Raw genomic sequence first — 19,288 nt, forward strand, 5'->3', positions numbered from 1 at the left:
CACAAAAGTCAACGTCGACACCAAAATACAACACTGCCTGAGCTCTGCGGGTGCAGCATTTTTCCAAATGAAGCAGAGAATGTTTGAGGATCGGGACATCCGTAGGGAGACCAAGGTGCTTGTTTATAAAGCTATTCTCCTCCCAACCCTGCTCTATGCCTGCGAGACATGGACTGTCTACAGACGTCAACACTGACACTGAAATACAACACCAGCTGAGCTCTGCGAGTGCAGCTTTTCCAAATGAAACAGAGAGTGTTTGAGGACTGGGACATCTGTAGGGATACCAAGGTGCTTGTTTATAAAGCTATTCTCCTCCCAACCCTGCTCTATGCCTATGAAACATGGACTGTCTACAGACGTCAACACTGACACTGAAATACAACACCAGCTGAGCTCTGCGAGTGCAGCTTTTCCAAATGAAACAGAGAGTGTTTGAGGACTGGGACATATGTAGGGATACCAAGGTGCTTGTTGATAAAGCTATTGTCCTCCCAACCCTGCTATATGCCTGCGAAACATGGACTGTCTACAGATGTAACATACAACTCCTGGAACAATTCCATCAGCACTGCCTCCGGAAAATCCTGCAAATCTCTTGGCAAGACAAGCGGACAAACGTCAGCGTGGTGGAAGAAGCAAAGACCACCAGCATTGAAGTGATGGTCCTCCGCCATCAACTTGACTAGACCAGCCATGTTGTCCAGATGCCTGACCACCATCTCCCAAATCTGTTGCTCTACTCTGAACTCAAGAATGGAAAACGGAATGTTGGTGGACAGGAAAAGAGATTGAAAGATGGGCTCAAAGTCAACCTCAAAAACTCTGGCATAGACACTGAGAACTGGGAAGCCCTGGCCCTTGAGCGCTCCAGCTGGAGGTCAGCTGTGACCAGCAGTGCTGTAGAATTTGAAGAGGCATGAATGGAAGGCAAAAGAGAGAAATGTGCCAAGAGGAAGGCGTGTCAAGCCAACCCCAACCGGGACCGCCTTCCACCTGGAAACCAATGCCCTCATTGCAGGAGAAGACGCAGATCAAGAAGAAGGCTCCACAGTCACCTACGGATCCACAAGAATACTGATCCTGGAAGAGTATCCTACTCGGCCTACAAGGGATCGCCTAGATAAGTAAGTAAGGATTCTCCTTTTGATCCAAACACTGGCTCCTCTTTAACCTGAATTTTAATATTCTGAAACATACATATGGTACTTTGCCTTCTCATTTGGCATGTAGGATTGCTCGAAATAGCTAAACTACCACAGATTGTTAGGCAGACAAGCTACTGATTTCTCCACCAAAAAGAAACTGGTATTTCAAGGTGGGACCGACAAAGAAGAGAAGGGAGGAAAAACTCTGGGTGAAAAGATGCTCGCCTTCAAGTTGTGAGAAGAGCATCCTGCCCGGCCGAAAAGCACTGCACTGTTTTCAGTGACAAAACATTACATGTTATTTTAGGCTCAACAGATACAGATGGATCATTTCTGTGGGTACAAAGCATATGCCGTTGTTTCTGGAAACAAGCAGGAGGGAGAATGTGCCAAAGTATTGCACACAGTACTTAGATGTGATCTCTCATCCTCACAAATAAAGCCACTGTCAAGCCTTCGCATTGCACAACGTTACAGACATGATATCCCCATCTGCTCAAAGGATTCGAGCTTGTGGCTCAAAACCACAGAGATATAGATATATATATATCATTCCATTTAAGTATACTTTATGTAGACAGTTAGTACAGTGAGTTGAGTTAGGTCTCAACTAAACTGCTATATAATGCAGATTAACTGCATTGAACTGGATTATATGAGTCTACACTGCCATATAATGCAGGGCAATGAAGTGAAATTGCATTATATAGCAGTGTAGATGGTGGTTAAGACTAGCAATACAGAAAGCTTTGATTCAAATCTTTTTTAAGTCAAGGAACGCATCCACCACAACAACATCATCATTAATATCCAACTTTTTTCTTTGCCAAAGAACACTCAAAGCTTTTAAGAGGTCACTGCAAGTCCAAAGCTTTCCTGCAACGGACCTCTTGCACTTTTAATGAAGGCATAGGAAGAGGAACTTCAACAGGTGCAGCTTCCTAAGCAAGCAACACCTGCTTAAAATATCTTTTAATTATCTATTACAGTGTCATGGAGATAACTTACCTTCAAATCACTTCCCTTTTAGGATAATTAACATCTTATAAGCCACTGGTTCTCATCCTGTGGGGCCCCAGGTGTTTTGGACTACAACTTCCAGAAATCCCAGCCAGTTTATCACCTGCTAGTATTTCTGGAAGTTGAAGGCCAAAATATAGGGACCCGCAGGTTGAGAACCACTGTTACCCCTTAACAACCTGGCAAGAAATAGTCAACCTCCAGGGTGGACTCCATCTCTACTCAATGCCTCCAGAAGTTCCTCCATTTCCACTCAAGGCTTGCAAGGGACCCTCAAAGGTGAGGCAACTCAAGGCTCTCAAAGGCAACCCCTATTAAAAATCAAGAGCTCCCAAAGGTGCCCTTATTTCAAGTCAAGGCGCAAAATGGTGACCCCATTGAAACCCAAGGCCCCAAATGTGGCCCCAAATGTGGCCCCACTGGAACCCAAGGCCCAAAGGTGACTCTCATTGAAACCAAAGACCCCTAATGTGGCCCCATTGAAATCCAAGGCCCCAAAGGTGACCCTCACAGATACTGAAGACCCCAAAGGTGACCCTCACCGAAAGTGAACCCCAAATGTGACCCACACTGAAATCCAAGGCCCCAAAGGTGACCCTCATTGAATCCAAAGACCTCAATGGTGACCTTATTGAAACCCAAGGCCCCAAAGGTGACCTTCACTGATACTGAAGACCCCAAATATGACCCATGTTGAAACTGAAGACCCCAAAGGGGATGCTCATTGAAAGTGAACCCCAAATGTGACCCACATTGAAACTGAAGACCCCAAATATGACCCTCATTGAAACCAAAGACCTCAATGGTGACCTTATTAAAATGGTGAAGACCCCCAATGTGGCCCCATTGAAACTGAAGACCCCAAAGGTAACCCTCATTGAAAGTGAACCCCAAATGTGACCCACATTGAAACTGAAGACCCCAAATATGACCCTCATTGAAACCAAAGACCTCAATGGTGACCTTATTAAAAACCCAAGGCCCCAAATGTGACCCTCATTGAAACTGAAGACCCCAAATGTTACCCTCATTGAAACTGAAGACCTCAAATGTGACCATCATTTAAAATGAAGACCCCAAATGTGACCCACATTGAAACCGAAGACCCCAAATGTGATCCACATTGAAACTGAAGACCCCAAAGGTGACCCTCATTGAAACTGAAGACCCCAAAGGTGACCCTCATTGAAACCGAACCCTAAATGTTACCATCATTGAAACTGAACCCCAAATGTGACCCACATTGAAACTGAACCCCAAATGTGACCCACACTGAAAGTGAAGACCCCAAAGCTGCCCCTCATTGAAACTGAAGACCCCAAAGGTGACCCACACTGAAACTGAACCCCAAATGTGACCCTACATTGAAGCCGAAGACCGCAAATGTGACCCACACTGAAACTGAACCCTAAATGTGATGCTACATTGAAACTGAACCCCAAAGGTGACCCTTATTGAAACTGAACCCCAAATGTGATCCACATTGAAAGTGAAGACCCCAAAGATGACTCACATTGTATCTGAACACCAAAAGTAACCCTCATTGAAACAAGACCCCAAAGGTGACCCACATAGAAAGCGAAGACCCCAAAGATGACTCACATTGTAACTGAACCCCAAAGGTGACCCTACATTGAAACTGAACCCCAAAGGTAACACTCATTGAAACTGAAGACCCTAAATGTGACCCTCAATTAAAACCTACTCCCCAAAAGGTGCCTCCATTGAAATCCCTGGCCCCAAAGGTGGCCCCACTCAAACTGAAGACCCCAAAGGTGACCCTCATTAAAACTGAACCCCAAAGGTGACCCTTATTGAAACTGAACCCCAAATGTGATCCACATTCAAAGTGAAGACCTCAAATGTGACCCTCATTCAAACTGAAGACCCCAAAGCTGCCCCTCATTGAAACTGAAGACCCCAAAGGTGACTTCACTGAAACTGAACCCCAAATGTGACCCTTATTGAAACCCATGGCCCCAAATGTGACCCACATTAAAACTGTAGACCCCAAAAGTGACCTCGCTGAAACTGAACCCCAAATGTGACTCACATTGAAATGGAAGACCCCAAATGTGACTCAAATTGAAAGTGAAGACCCCAAAGGTGACCCTCATTGAAACTGAAGACCCCAATGGTGACCCTCATTCAAACTGAACCCCAAATGTGACTCACACTGAAATGGAAGACCCCAAAGGTGACCCACATTGAAACTGAACCCTAAATGTGACTCACATTGAAAGTGAAGACCCCAAATGTGAGCCCCATTCAAACTGAAGACCCCAAAGGTGACCCCACTGAAACTCAGGACCCCAAATATGACCCTCACTGAAGCCCAAGGCCACACTACAAACGAACACCCCAAATGTGGGGCCTTGGGGTGCACTGAGGGTCACCTTTGGGGCCTTGGGTTGTGTTGGGGTCACTTGAGGGGTCTTCAGATCCTCATTGAACCCCCAGGCCCCAAATGTGACCCTCGGAGGCGCCCCCCATTCGCTCCCCGCTTCCCTGACGCACCTCCGGGCTTCCCCTCCGCCTCGCCGCCTTCCTCGGCCCTCTTCCTCCGCTTCCTCTCCTCTTGACCCGCTCCTCACGCCGCCATCTTGGGATCCCGCCAAGGCGAAGCCCAGCAACATCCGGGGACAGCCCCGCTCCCCGTCGCCTTGGCAACAAAAAGCCTTCCGCCCCCGCCCACCGAGACCTTTGCAAGTCCTGATTGGCTGCGGTTTGTGAGAGCACCGCCCACTTCTTGTGACTCGGGGCGGAGCCAGAGGAGGCGGGACAATGCGCTGATTGGTTATCGCCGAGGAAGATTGACAGGAGGACGACGTCTCACTTCTAATTGGTGTAGATTCATGAGAGCACCGCCTACTTATTGTATCACTGGAGGCGCACCAAGCGAAGGCGGGACAATGCGCTCATTGGTTAATGCCGAGGATGATTGACAGATTAAGACAAACCCGCCCTTTTTAAAGGAGCCGCGAAGGCGGGACAATGCGCTCATTGGTTAATGCCGATGATGATTGACAGATTAAGACAAACCCGCCCTTTTTAAAGGCGCCGCGAAGGCGGGACAATGCGCTCATTGGTTAATGCCGAGGATGATTGACAGGTTGAGATAAACCCGCCCTTTTTAAAGGGGACGCGCACACTACTACTACTACTACTACTCCTGCAACTAGATGGTAATCTATCTATATATAAATGCTCTGTGCATAATGAGTTCCTTAAAATCAAAAGAACCAATGAACGAAATCACACCAAATTTGGCAACAAAACGTCTCACAACACAAGGAGTAACCATCACTCAAAAAATTATGATTTTGTCATTTGGGAGTTGCAGTTGCTGGGATTTATAGTTCAACTCCATCAACGATGGAATTGAACCAAACTTGGCACACAGGGAAGGCTCAGGGACTTAGTAAAACTTCAACTCCCAGGAATCCGTAGCACTCTAGCAGAGAAGGATCGGGGACTTAGCAAAACTACAACTCCCAGGAATCCGTAGCACTCTTTAGCAGAGAAGGATCGGGGACTTAGCAAAACTACAACTCCCAGGAATCCGTAGCACTCTTTAGCAGAGAAGGCTCGGGGACTTAGTAAAACTTCAACTCCCAGGAATCTGTAGCACTATTTAGCAGAGAGGGATCGGAGACTTAGTAAAACTATAACTCCCAGGAATCCGTAGCACTCTTTAGCAGAGAAGGCTCGGGGACTTAGTAAAACTACAACTACAGAACTCCCATAACCAACAGAAAATACTGGAAGGGTCTGGTGGGCATTGACCTTGAGTTTGGGAGTTGTAGTTCACCTACATCCAGAGAGTACTGTGGACTTAAACAATGATGGATCTGGACCAAACTTGGCACAAGCACTCAATACGCCCAAATATGAACACAGATGGAGTTTGGGGGAAATAGACCTTGACATTTGGGAGTTGTAGTCGCTGGGATTCACAGTTCACCTACAATCAAAGGGCATTCTGAACCCCACAAACGACAGAATTGGGACAAACTTCCCACACAGAAGCCCCATGACCAACAGAAAATACTTAAGGCCATCCAGTCCAACTCCCTTCACCAGGGCAAGAAAACGAAAACAAAGTCCTCCTGACAAAGAGCCATCCAGCCATAGATATAGATAGATCGATATGATTCACTCACACACAGCTATAGTATCATAGATTTGAAAGGGACCCCTAAAGGACAATGATATGTTGCATGTTCCAGAGTAGACAAACCAGACACTCTCCACATCCACACTGACAAACAAACAACAAGAAATATTGTTTACCCACAAGCATCAAGACATTACATATATTAGAAACCAATACCTTCTCATTCCCTTTATTTTCCAGATCAACAGACTGGGCCACAGCAACGCGTGGCAGGGGACAGCTAGTATTAATTAAAAGGATAGGAAAGCAATAGCATTGTGATTTCTAAAGGCTGGAAAAGTTACGCCAGAGACGCAGACTTTCCCAGAATTAATTCTAATCAGTTCTTCTCCCAAAGTTAATTAATTATAATAAGGATTCATGATTTAATTGTATGGCAATGATTATAATCAGTTTGTCTCCAGTCTGCAAAAGCTTATGAAGCAATCAATGGGGTCGTTTCTGTTGCAATTGTCATTTAAATACATATACAAGGTATGTGTACATCTATATATGCATCTATAGATATACACACACATTGTATATGTATTTAAATGACAGTTGCAACGTGTGTATGTATATACTTAAATACATATACAATGTATGTGTGTATCTGTATATGCATATATATATTTCTCCCTTTCGTTCATGCATATTCAAATTCCACAACACTGCTGGTCACAGCTGACCTCCAGTAAGAGCACTCAAGGGCCAGGCCTTCCCAGTTCTCAGTGTCTGTGCCACAGTTTTTAAGGTTGCCTTTAAGCCCATCTTTACATCTCTTTTCCTGTCCATCAATATTCCTTTTTCTGTGAGTTGGGAGTAGAGTAACTGCTTTGGGAGATGGTGATCTTTGGGCCTTCAGACAACTGGCTTGTTCAGTAGACTCCCCTCTACAGTTTTATTTTGGCGGGAAGCCATAGCATTGGATGGTTGTGTTGTTAAAGTGCGAAGTATGGAACCCTGTGCAGACGGTCAGTCAATGTGACTCAAGCAACGTATGCGGCAGGTACTGGCTTGTTCAGTAGACTCTCCTCTACAGTTCCATTTTGGTGGGAAGCCTTAGCATTGAACGGTTGTGTTGTTAAAGTGCGAAGTATGGTTGGCCAATGCAACTTAAGCAACATGCAGTCATTGAATTCTTGACAGCAGAAGGTGTCACCCCAAAGGAGATTCATCAGAGAATGCAAACTGTTAATGGTGATTGTGTTGATGTGAGTACTGTGCATGGTTGAGCAAGTTAGTTTAAAGATGTTGAGGTGACACCTTCTGCTGTCAAAAATTGCTTAAGTCGCATTGACTGACCATCTGCGCAGGGTTCCATACTTCACACATTAACACCACAACCGTTCAACGTTAAGACTTCCTGCCAAAATGGAACTGTAGAGGAGAGTCTACTGAACAAGCCAGTACCTGCCGCATACGTTGCTTAAGTCACATTGATTGACCGTCTGCGCAGGGTTTCATACTTCGCATTTTAATAACGCAACCGTTCAATGCTAAGGCTTCCCGCCAAAATGGAACTGTAGAAGAGAGTCTACTGAACAAGCCAGTACCTGCCGCATACGTTGCTTAAGTCACATTGACTGACTGTCTGCGCAGGGTTCCATACTTTGCACTTTAATAACACAACTGTGCAATGCTAAGACTTCCTGCCAAAATGGAACTGTAGAGGAGAATCTACTGAACAAGCCAGTACCTGCTGCATACCTTGCTTAAGTCGCATTGATTGACCATCTGCGCAGGGTTCCATACTTCGCACTTTAACAACACAACCGTTCAATGCTAAGACATCCTGCCAAAATGGAACTGTAGAGGAGAGTTTACTGAACAAGCCAGTACCTGCTGCATACGTTGCTTAAGTCTCATTGACTGACCGTATGCGCAGGGTTCCATACTTTGCACTTTAACAACACAAACGTTCAATGTTAAGGCTTCACGCCAAAATGGAACTGTAGGGGAGGGTCTACTGAACAAGCCAGTACCTGGCACATACGTTGCTTAAGTCACATTGACTGACTGTCTGCGCAGGATTCCATACTTTGCACTTTAATAACACAACTGTGCAATGCTAAGACTTCCTGCCAAAACGGAACTGTAGAGGAGAGTCTACTGAACAAGCCAGTACCTGCCGCATACCAGTACTGCCATCTGTTGAGCAGTTACGAAGGTCGAGGCATGACTTTTTATGTGGTTTTGCACAGGCATTACTTCTCATTCAACCCTCATATGGGTTTTGTTGTGGTTTTTTTTTTTTTGCATGTGTTGTAATGTATTTTTATTTTTTGTCTTTTTAAGTTTCTTCTGCCATGTTTTTCAGTGTTTTTTGTGAGTGATGGTTTGACAGGTGTATTGTGTCCAAATTTGGTGCCAATTCTTGCAGTGGTTTTTCAGTTTTGTTAATCCCACAAACGAATATTACATTTTCTTAATAATTATATATATATATATATATATATATATATATATATATATATATATATAATCCACCTAAACTGGGCTGCATTAAGGTCAGTATTTGCTTTTAATTACTACCTTTCAGGATTAATATCACGTCAATACACAGTTTTGGGATGATATTAATGGCATAGTATGGGGTATAACTATCAGTTAGGCCTAATTTTAATACAAATTCTAAAGCAACCAGAAACTACATTTCTCCAGTATCTACCAATCTTGTTAATTGAAAAACTGCTTATTATTATTATTACTATTATTATTATATAATATTATATTATTATTATTATTATTATTATTATTATATAATACTAGCCGCCCCCTGCCAGGCGTTGCTGTGGCCTGCTCTGTTGATCTGGAAAATAAAGTAATGAGAAAGTGTTGGTTTCGAATATGTGTAATTTCTTTCTGCTTGTGGGTAAACAGTATTTCTTGTTGTTTCTTTGTCAGTGTTGACGTGGAGAGTGTCTGGTTTGCCCACCCTTGAACATGCAACATATCATTTGTCCTTCTTTAAGGGTCCCTTTCAAATCTATGATACTATATCTGTGTGTGTGTGAATCATATCTATCTATCTCTATCTATAGCTGGATGGCTCTTTGTCAGGAGGGCTTTGATTATGTTTTCTTGACCTGATGAAGGGAGTTGGATTGGATGGCCTTAAGTATTTTCTGTCGGTCATTCTGTCGGCCCCAATTCTGTCGTTCGTGGGGTTCAGAATGCTCTTTGATTGTAGGTGAACTATAAATCCCAGTGACTACAACTCCCAAATGTCAAGGTCTATTTCCCCAAACTCCATCTGTGTTCATATTTGGGCGTGTTGAGTGCTTGTGCCAAGTTTAGTCCAGATCCATTGTTTGAGTCCACAGCGCTCTCTGGATGTAGGTGAACTACAAATCCCAAACTCAAGGTCAGTGCCCACCAAACCCTTCCAGTGTGTTCTGTTGGTCATGGAAGTCCTGTATGCCATGTTTGGTTCAATTCCATCATGGGTGGAGTTCGGAATACTCTTTGATTGTAGGTGAACTATAAATCCCAGTGACTACAACTCCCAAATGTCAAGGTCTATTTCCCCAAACTCCATCTGTGTTAATATTTGGGCGTATTGAGTGCTTGTGCCAAGTTTGGTCCAGATCCAGCATTGTTTGAGTCCACAGCGCTCTCTGGATGTAGGTGAACTACAACTCCCAAACTCAAGGTCAGTGTCCACCAAACCTTTCCAGGTTTTTCTGTTGGTCATGGGAGCCCTGTGTGCTAAGTTTGGCCCAATTCCATCATTGGTGGCGTTCAGAATGCTCTTTGATTGTAGGTAAACTATAAATCCCAGCAACGACAATTCCCAAATGACGAAATCAATTTTTTTGAGTGGAGGACATAAATTTGCATTTAATTATTCCCTTTCAGGATTAATATCATGTCAATACCAAGTTTTGACATGATATTAATGGCATAGTATGGGGTATAAGTATCAATTAGGCCTATTTTTAATATGAAACTCTCAAGCAACCGGAAACTACATTAATCCAGCATCTACCGATCTTCTTAATTGAGAATCTGCTAATTATTATTATTATTATTAGTAGTAGTAATAGTAGTATTAGTAATAGTATTAGTATTATTATTTCTGATCAATAGGGGAGATTTGTGTAATGGAAATGCGCCATCTGTTGGGGGAAAGGGATAGAGCAAGTCTGCAGAACACTTCCATTTGCAGAAATATCTTTATTTTCCCATCAAATAGTGGTTGTTCCATCAAATAAAGTTGGGTTCAACACAGTAAAATATCTCCACAATATTGTAGCTCAAGTGCCAGAAAATTTGAATAAATCAACAACTTTTTTTCCCTAAAAAACAGCAGCAATATCAATGATCTTCGGTCCCAAAGATCTGGAAGGCAGCAAGATTCGCCCTTGATCTGGTTTTGATCGCCGGACTAGATTGAAAGCATTTAATCCAATGAGAAAATGTCATCTTTGAGTTTGTATCACATTCTTTACAGCAGCTTTACCAACAAAGGGTGCGTCTACACTGCAGAATAAATGCAGTTTGACACCGCTTTAGACACTGTGGCTCAGTGCATATTGTAGTTTGGTGAAGCGTCATCACATTTTTGGCAGAGAAGGATTGGGACTTAGTAAAGCTACAACTCCCAGAAATTCGTAGCACTCTTTAGCAGGGACAGCTCAGAGCTTAGTAAAACTACAACTCCCAAGGTTCAATATCACTCTTTAGCAGAGGAGACTTGGGATTTAGTAAAACTACAACTCCCAGGAATCCAAAGCACTCTTTAGCAAATAAGAATCAGGACTTAGTGAAACTACAATTCCCAGAAATCCATAGCACTCTTCAACAGAGAAGGAGTGGGACTTAGTAAAACTACAACTCCCAGGAATCTGCAGCACTCTTTAGCAGAGAAGGATCAGGGACTTACTAAAACTACAGCTTCCAGGAATATGTAGCACTATTTATCAGAGAAAATTCAGAGACTTAGTAAAACTACAACTCCCAGTAATCCGTAGCACTCTTTAGCAGAGAAGGCTCGGGGACTTAGTAAAACTACAACTCCCAGGAATCCGTAGCACTATTTATCAGAGAAGGATCAGGGACTTAGTAAAACTTCAACTCCCAGGATTCCGTAGCACTCTTTAGCAGAGAAGGCTCGGGAACTTAGTAAAACTACAACTCCCAGGAATCTGTAGCACTATTTAGTAGAGAGGGATCAGAGACTTAGTAAAACTACAACTTCAGGAATCCATAGCACTCTTTAGCAGAGAAGGATCAGGGACTTAGTAAAACTACAACTCCCAGGAATCCGTAGCACTCTTTAGCAGAGTAGGCTCGGGGACTTAGTAAAACTACAACTCCCAGGAATCCGTAGCACTCTTTAGCAGAGAAGGATAGGAGACTTAGTAAAACTACAACTCCCAGGAATCCGTAGCACTCTTTAGCAGAGAAGGATAGGAGACTTAGTAAAACTACAACTTCCAGGAATCCATAGCACTCTTTAGCAGAGACAGATTGGGGACTTAGTAAAACTACAACTCCCAGGAATCTGTAGCACTCTTTAGCAGAGAAGGATCAGGGACTTAGTAAAACTACAACTCCCAGTAATCCATAGAACTCTTTAGCAGAGAAGGATCAGGACTTAGTAAAACTACAACTAACTCCCAGGAATCCATAGCACACTTTAGCAAATAAGAATCAGGACTTAGTGGAACTAGGATTCCCAGAAATCCATACCACTCTTTAGCAGAGAAGGATCGGGGACTTAGTAAAACTACATCTCCCAGCAATCCATAGCATTGAGCACAATGGGGTCATAATGCATTCATTATACGGTGTAGAAAATACACTGTAGGTCTTCCGCCGTTCTCTGCCTTACCAAACTACAACTCCCAGGGTTCCATAGCATTGAGTCAAAATATACTTGTGCAATTTTGGAAATGGAGAATCGACACACATCAAGCCTGTCTTAAATCAATGTAGAATTATACAGTTGAAAGGAACCCCCCAAAGGTCATCTAGTCCAACCTCCTTCTCTGCCAAGTACAATGCAAACTCTCCCGACAGATGGCCATCCAAACTCAGTTTGGAAACGAGAGAGAGCGTGTGTCCATGACCCTTTGAGGTAGCACATTCTTGCGGATATTTCGGCAGAATCTCTTCTCTTGCAATCTCTTGCAGTGGAGATCAATAGGCGGGAATCCCAGACCCAGAAACGGGTCATTTTCCGGTGCACCATGCTTCGGGGCCGTGCCGCTCTTTGATGAGCCAAATCCCATCGACGACCTTCCCATCCTTACAAGAGAAAAAGCAAAACACGAGGATTTCAGGTGCTTATTTTTCGGATGCAAATAGACAATTAGCTGTCCTACTATAGAGCTCTCATCATAGAAAATCTTACTTTACTTACTTAGGCGATCCCTCGTTGTCCGAGTAGGATAGTCTTCCAGGGTGGGTCCATAGGTGACTGTGGAGCCCTCTTCTTGACCTGCATCTTCTCCCTTCCGCAGTGAGGGTATCGGTTTCCAGGTGGAAGGCGGTCCCGGTCGGGGTTGGCTTGACGCGCCTCCCTCTTGGCACGTTTCTCTCTTTCACCCTCCATTCGTGCGTCTTCGAATTCTGCAGCACTGCTGGTCACAGCTGACCTCCAACTGAAGCACTCGAGGGGCAGGGCTTCCCAGTTCTCGGTGTCTATGCCAGAGATTTTAAGGTTGGCTTTGAGCCCATCTTTCAATCTTTTTTCCTGTCCACCAACATTCCGTTTTCCGTTCTTGAGTTCGGAGTAGAGCAATTGCTTTGGGAGACGGTGGTCAGGCATCTGGATAACGTGGCTGGTCCAGCGGAGTTGATGGCGGAGCACCATCGCTTCAATGCTGGTGGTCTTTGCTTCTTCCAGAACACTGACATTTGTCCGCTTGTCTTCTCAAGAAATTTGCAGGATTTTCTGGAATCAGCGCTGATGGAATCGTTCCAGGAGTTGCATGTGACGTCTGTAGACAGTCCACGTTTCACAGGCATATAGCAGGGTTGGGAGGGGAATAGCTTTATAAACAAGCCCCTTGGTCTCCCTATGGATGTCCCGGTCCTCAAACACTCTCTGCTTCATTCGGAAAAATGCTGCACTCGCAGAGCTCAGGCGGTGTTGTATTTCAGTCTTACTGTTGATGTCTGTAGACAGTCCACGTTTCGCAGGTGTAAAGCAGGGTTAGGAGGACAATACCTTGGAAACAAGCCCCTTGGTCTCCCTACGGATGTCCTGGTCCTCAAACACTCTCTGCTTTCTAATTGCAACATTCGCACTTGCTTTAAACAGACAAGGGTTCTTTCTCCCACCCTGGACATAATTCCACAGGGATATATAGACATTCCATTTGCTTCACCGCCAACAGAACCTCTAACCAGTGATGCAGGTGAAACCTCAGGAGAGAATGCTGCTGGAACATGGCCATACAGCCCCCCAAAACTGACAGCAACCCAGTGATTCCGGCCATGAAAGCCTTCGACAACACAATTCAAAGGCTACATCTATGCAGATGCCCTCACTAATTGACTATGCTAGCTTCATGGTTACTCACATGCGTGTTTGTGATGTGGGCTGGGGAAGGCACTTGTTTTTGTTGGACAATGACAATAAAGTTATTCTATTCTAGTGAGTGGATCCCACTCAACACTTGCAAATCAAGTTTGCTAATTGCATCCCTTTACATTTGTCTAATACACAATGGTTCTTTCTCCCACCCTGGACATTTTTCCACAGAGGGTGCCTCCAGGCAACAAAGGCCAGGCTACCTCTATGTGGATACCCTCACTGATTGACTTTGCAGCATCATAGCTACGCAATGCTTTAAACAGACAAGGGTTCTTTTTCCTACCCTGGACATTATTCCACCAAGGATGCCTCCAGGCCACAAAGGCCAGGCTACCTCTATGTGGATACCCTCACCGATTGACTTTGCAGCCTCATAGCTACGCAATGCTATTCATGCTTTCTAATTGCAACATTCACACTTGCTTCAAACAGACAAGGGTTCTTTCTCCCGCCCTGGACATTATTCCACAGAGGATGCTTCCAGGCAACAGAGGCCAGGCTTCCTCTATATGGATACCCTCACTGATTGACTTTGTAGTGTCATGGCTACTCAATGCTATACACGCTTTCTAATTGCAACATTTGCACTTGCTTTAAACAGAGAATAATTCTTTCTCCCACCCTGGACAAGTGTGTGTGTGTGTATAGACTCCACTCGGTTCACCACCATCAGATCCTCTGATGATGCCAGCCACAGATGCAGGCAAAATGTCAGGAGGAAATGCTGCTCAAACACATTAGCCACACAGCCCAGAAAGCACACAACACACACCCTAATCCGCACCTTGTCGTCAGACACTTGCTCCAGCCAAAGGTGGGTCCGGTTCAGGATCTGCATCCGAGTGAAGCCGTAGTCCTCGATCCGCACGGCGCTCCAGTTCCTCGGTTCGGGGACAAAGGGGTCGAGGCGTTCTTGGCAACCCTAAATGGGGGAAAGAGGGGGAACGCTTAGTGCAAAGCAACCAGGCAAAGAAGGCTCAATGCAATGGAATGGCCATTGGCTCAATGCGGTGGAAACATGGGTGTTATAGTCGTTTCCAAGGTCTTTTGCCTTTTTTATACTGTGATATGAATGAGTTCAACCTCATGGAGTCCTGGGCGTTGTAGTTTGGCGCTCTTCGTCTCAGGACTTAGTAGAACTACAACTCCCAGGAATCCATAGCACCAAAGGCCCGGAACTTAGTAAAACTACAAAACTACAATTGTGGGAGTTGAAGTCCAAAACACCTGGAGGGCCAAGGTTTGTCCATTTGTCCATGACTGAGCTCTCCTAGTAGAAAATGCTTAGTGACTTATCAAACTACAAATCCCAGGAATGCACACCTCAAGGCCTTGGAAAACTACAACTCCCAGGACACCGCAACACTGAACCAAGGCAGTTAAAGTTGTGCCAAACTTCGTTAATTCCACTGTGCAGATGCATCCCTTGTCAAACTATAACTCCCAAGATCCCACTGCAATGAAAGTGGTGCCAAAACTGCATTAATTCAACAGTGCAGATGCATCCCTTGTCAAACTACAACTCCCAGGATCCCACTGCAATTAAAGTGGTGCCAAAACTGTATTAATTCAACAGTGCAAATGCATCCCTTGACAAACTACAACTCCCATGATCCCGCTGCAGTTAAAGTGGTGCCAAAATGCATTAATTCAATAGTGCAGATGCATCCCTTGTCAAACTACATCTTCCAAGAACCCACAGCAGTTAAAGTGGTGCCAAAACTGCATTAATTCAATAGTGAAGATGAATCCCTTATCAAACTATAACTCCCAGGATCCCACTGCAATTAAAGTGGTTCCAAAATTGCATTAATTCAACAGTGCAGGTGCATCCTTTGTCAAACTACTGCCAGGATCCCACTGCAATTAAAGTGGTTCCAAACTGCATTAGTTCAACAGTTCAAATGCATTCCTTGTCAAACTACAACTTCCAGGATCCCACTGTAATGAAAATGGTGCCAAAACTGCATTAATTAAACAGTGCAGATGCATCCCTTGACAAACTATAACTCCCAGGATGCCACAACAGTTAAAGTGGTGCCAAAACTGCATTAATTCAACAGTGCAGATGCATCCTTTGTCAAACTACAACTGCCAGGATCCCATGGCAGTTAAAGTGGTGCCAAAACTGCATTAATTCCACAAGCAGATACATCCCTTGTCAAACTATAACTCCCAGGATCCCACTGCAATGAGAGTGGTGCCAAAACTGCATTAATTCAATAGTGCAGATGCATCCCATGTCAAACTATAACTCCCAGGATCCCACTGTAATGAAAATGGTGCCAAAACTGCATTAATTCCACCTTGCAGGTGCATCCCTTGTCAAACTACAACTCCTAGGATCCCATAGCATTGCAGCATTGGTCAGTTAAAAGCGCATTCAAACTGCATTCATTCTACCAATGCAGATACAACTCAATCCTCAAACTTTTGTAACTTACGGCCGATCCAGTGATGATATGGACAGGAGCCCCAGGATTGGTATAAGGAGCCTCAGTGCTGCCATTATAGACCTGCAGAAGGGAGCAAAGAGATATGGAAGAAAGAAAAATATTGTCTATGGGCTGAGGAAGATATATAAATTGAAATAATAATAATCATCATCATCATCATCATAGCAACAACAACTTAACAATACGTAACCAATAGTAATAATAATAGCAGCAGTAATAATACCAACAACATCAACAACAATTTAACAATGCATAAATAACAGTAGTAAAATAATACTAATATCCACAACAACAACATAACAATACATAACCAATAGTAATAATAGTAATACCAACAACTTAACAATATGTAACCAATAGTAATAATAATAGTAATAACACCAACAACAATTTAACAATGCATAACCAATGCATAAAGTAATAATAATAATACCAACAACAACTTCACAATATGTAGCCAATAGTAATCATAATAATAATACTAACAACAACAATACATAATCAATGGTGACAATAATACCAAAACATCAGCAATATGTAACAATACATAACTAATAGTAAAACAATAATAGTAATAATAATAATAAATAACAGCAACTTAACAATATGTAACCAATAGTAATAATAATAGTAATAACACCAACAATTTAACAATGCATAACCAATGCATAAAGTAATAATAATAATACCAACAACAACTTCACAATATGTAGCCAATAGTAATCATAATAATACCAACAACAACTTCACAATATGTAGCCAATAGTAATCATAATAATAATAATACCAACAACAATACTTAACCAATAGTGACAATAATACCAAAACATCAGCAATATGTAACAATACATATAATAGTAAAACAATAATAGTAATAATAATAATAAATAACAACAACTTAACAATATGTAACCAATAGTAATAATAATAGTAATAACACCAACAACAATTTAACAATGCATAACCAATGCATAAAGTAATAATAATAATACCAACAACACCTTAACAATACGTAGCCAATAGTAATAATAATAATACCAACAACAACTTCACAATATGTAGACAATAGTAATCATAATAATAATAATACCAACAACAATACTTAACCAATAGTGACAATAATACCAAAACATTAGCAATATTTAACGATACATAACTAATAGTAAAACAATAATAGTAATAATAATAATAAATAACAACAACTTAACAATATGTAACCAATAGTAATAATGCCAAAAACATCAACAATACTTAACAATACATAAGCAATAGTAATATAATAAAAATAATATTAATACAAACAACAACAACGACTTCACAATACATAACTAATAGTAAGAATAATAATACCAACAGCAACAACTTCACAATATGTTGTCGAAGGCTTTCACGGCAACCTAACTTCACAATATGTAACCAATAGTAATAATAATAATACCAAAAAGCATAATCAATATTTAACAATACATAATATTAATACCAACAACAACAGCAATAACAACTTCACAATACAAAGTTAATAGTAAGAATAATAATGCCAACAACAATTTCACAATATGTTATAAAAGGCTTTCATGGCAACCCAACTTCACAATATGTAACCAATAGTAATAATAATAATAATAATACCAAAAACTTCATCAATATTTAACAATGCATAACTAATAGTAATACAACAACAACAACAACAACAACAGTGTTACTGGTGATATGAGAATAATACAATAAGCAATGATCACCAACTTCATTAGTATTATTGATTAGCAATTTATTTCCTAATCATTATAATTAATCTCATTACTATCATTATTGCCTTAATTTGTATCTTGCTTTTTTGTCAAAAACTGGGACGAGTCAATTTGCAAATTAATCCAGATTTAATAACTGCCATGGCTCAGTGTTGGAGTTGGGAGTTGGAGTTTTCCAAGGTCTAAGCCCAAGAGTGATGGGGGCCTCTGGGAACTACAACTCCCATGATTCCACAGCATTGAGCCATGGCAAAGTGGTGTCAAATTGCATTTATTCTGCAGTGCAGATGCATCACAAGGCAATCAAAAGCCATCTTCTTCCAAATTAGAAGGAAATTGGAAATTCCCCCGAAATCGAGAACTACCTTGTAGTTGTAGAGCGGCCAGAGCCTCTCGTAGGAGTGTTCGTGGGCCCATAATTCCAAGTCGACTCCTGGAAACCAAAGAGGGGGAAATAGAGCAAGAAGGTGAGAATGAAAGCAGTCTTTTGCAAGGCAGGTAGAAGAAAGGTTTGGGTGGAAAGGCCATTCAATAATATTGTGCTATGTTCCTGGTTTGAAAGTGTTATTTCCTGTTGAATTGCATGGCCTTTACTTTGAAAGTAGTTGTTCTGCTCCAGAAACTTTGTTTTTGTGGCCCAAACTATGTTGAATTCATTGAGACTTGATGAGATAGTGATTGAAAAACGAAAGCAAAATGTGCTAGAACAGGAAAGTGTTGCAAAAACCAAAGTTTTTGCAGCTTAGTGAACTTTCCCCATGTTTTGTGATAGAACCAATTAGGAAATGACATTTTCAACCCAGGAACAAAAATAGTGTTACATAGTGTATTGCTGAAAACTTACCGTATTTGTAGAATAAATCCTCCAAGCCATACTGGTGGGAGTCAAGCCCACAGCGGACCTAGGAAACAGGGAGATTAAAACATGATGAAAACTAAAAAGGAAGGCAGGAAGGAAGGAAGGAAGGAAGGAAGGAAGGAAGGAAGGAAGGAAGGAAGGAAGGAAGAAGAGAAAGAGGGTGGGAAAGTTGGCCACAGCAACGCGTGGCGGGTACAGCTAGTAAATAAATACAATGGCAATTGTAGTTTGCACACTGCAGCTCTCAGGATTCAATAGCAGTGAGCCCATGGCAGTTCAAGTGGTGTCAAACTGTTTTGATTCCGCAATGTAGACACAACCTTAGGTGGTGTAGTTGTGTGACAAGGTTTCA

General features: G+C 42.4%; 2 protein-coding genes across 2 annotated transcripts in view; both read right to left on the reverse strand.

Annotated features, from left to right (window-relative positions):
- LOC137094695 (serine/threonine-protein kinase PAK 4-like) overlaps positions 1 to 4,813 on the reverse strand; it is a 127,168-nt gene extending 122,355 nt beyond the window's left edge. The window contains exon 1 of the mRNA XM_067461085.1: positions 4,686 to 4,813. The gene's annotated coding sequence lies outside the window, so the exon portion shown is untranslated. The remainder of the gene's footprint in view (positions 1 to 4,685) is intronic.
- Positions 4,814 to 10,483: 5,670 nt separating this feature from the next.
- Positions 10,484 to 19,288, reverse strand: part of LOC137094986 (acid phosphatase type 7-like) — a 30,891-nt gene continuing 22,086 nt past the window's right edge. Inside the window, exons 10-14 of the mRNA XM_067461088.1 lie at positions 18,922 to 18,979; positions 18,443 to 18,510; positions 16,318 to 16,389; positions 14,658 to 14,795; positions 10,484 to 12,579 (exon numbers count right to left, since the gene is read on the reverse strand). Of these exons, the coding sequence (XP_067317189.1) occupies positions 12,505 to 12,579; positions 14,658 to 14,795; positions 16,318 to 16,389; positions 18,443 to 18,510; positions 18,922 to 18,979 (411 nt within the window). The 3' untranslated portion in view covers positions 10,484 to 12,504. The remainder of the gene's footprint in view (positions 12,580 to 14,657; positions 14,796 to 16,317; positions 16,390 to 18,442; positions 18,511 to 18,921; positions 18,980 to 19,288) is intronic.

The sequence above is a fragment of the Anolis sagrei genome, chromosome X (assembly GCF_037176765.1).
Source record: "Anolis sagrei isolate rAnoSag1 chromosome X, rAnoSag1.mat, whole genome shotgun sequence".
Classification (NCBI taxonomy): domain Eukaryota; kingdom Metazoa; phylum Chordata; class Lepidosauria; order Squamata; family Dactyloidae; genus Anolis; species Anolis sagrei.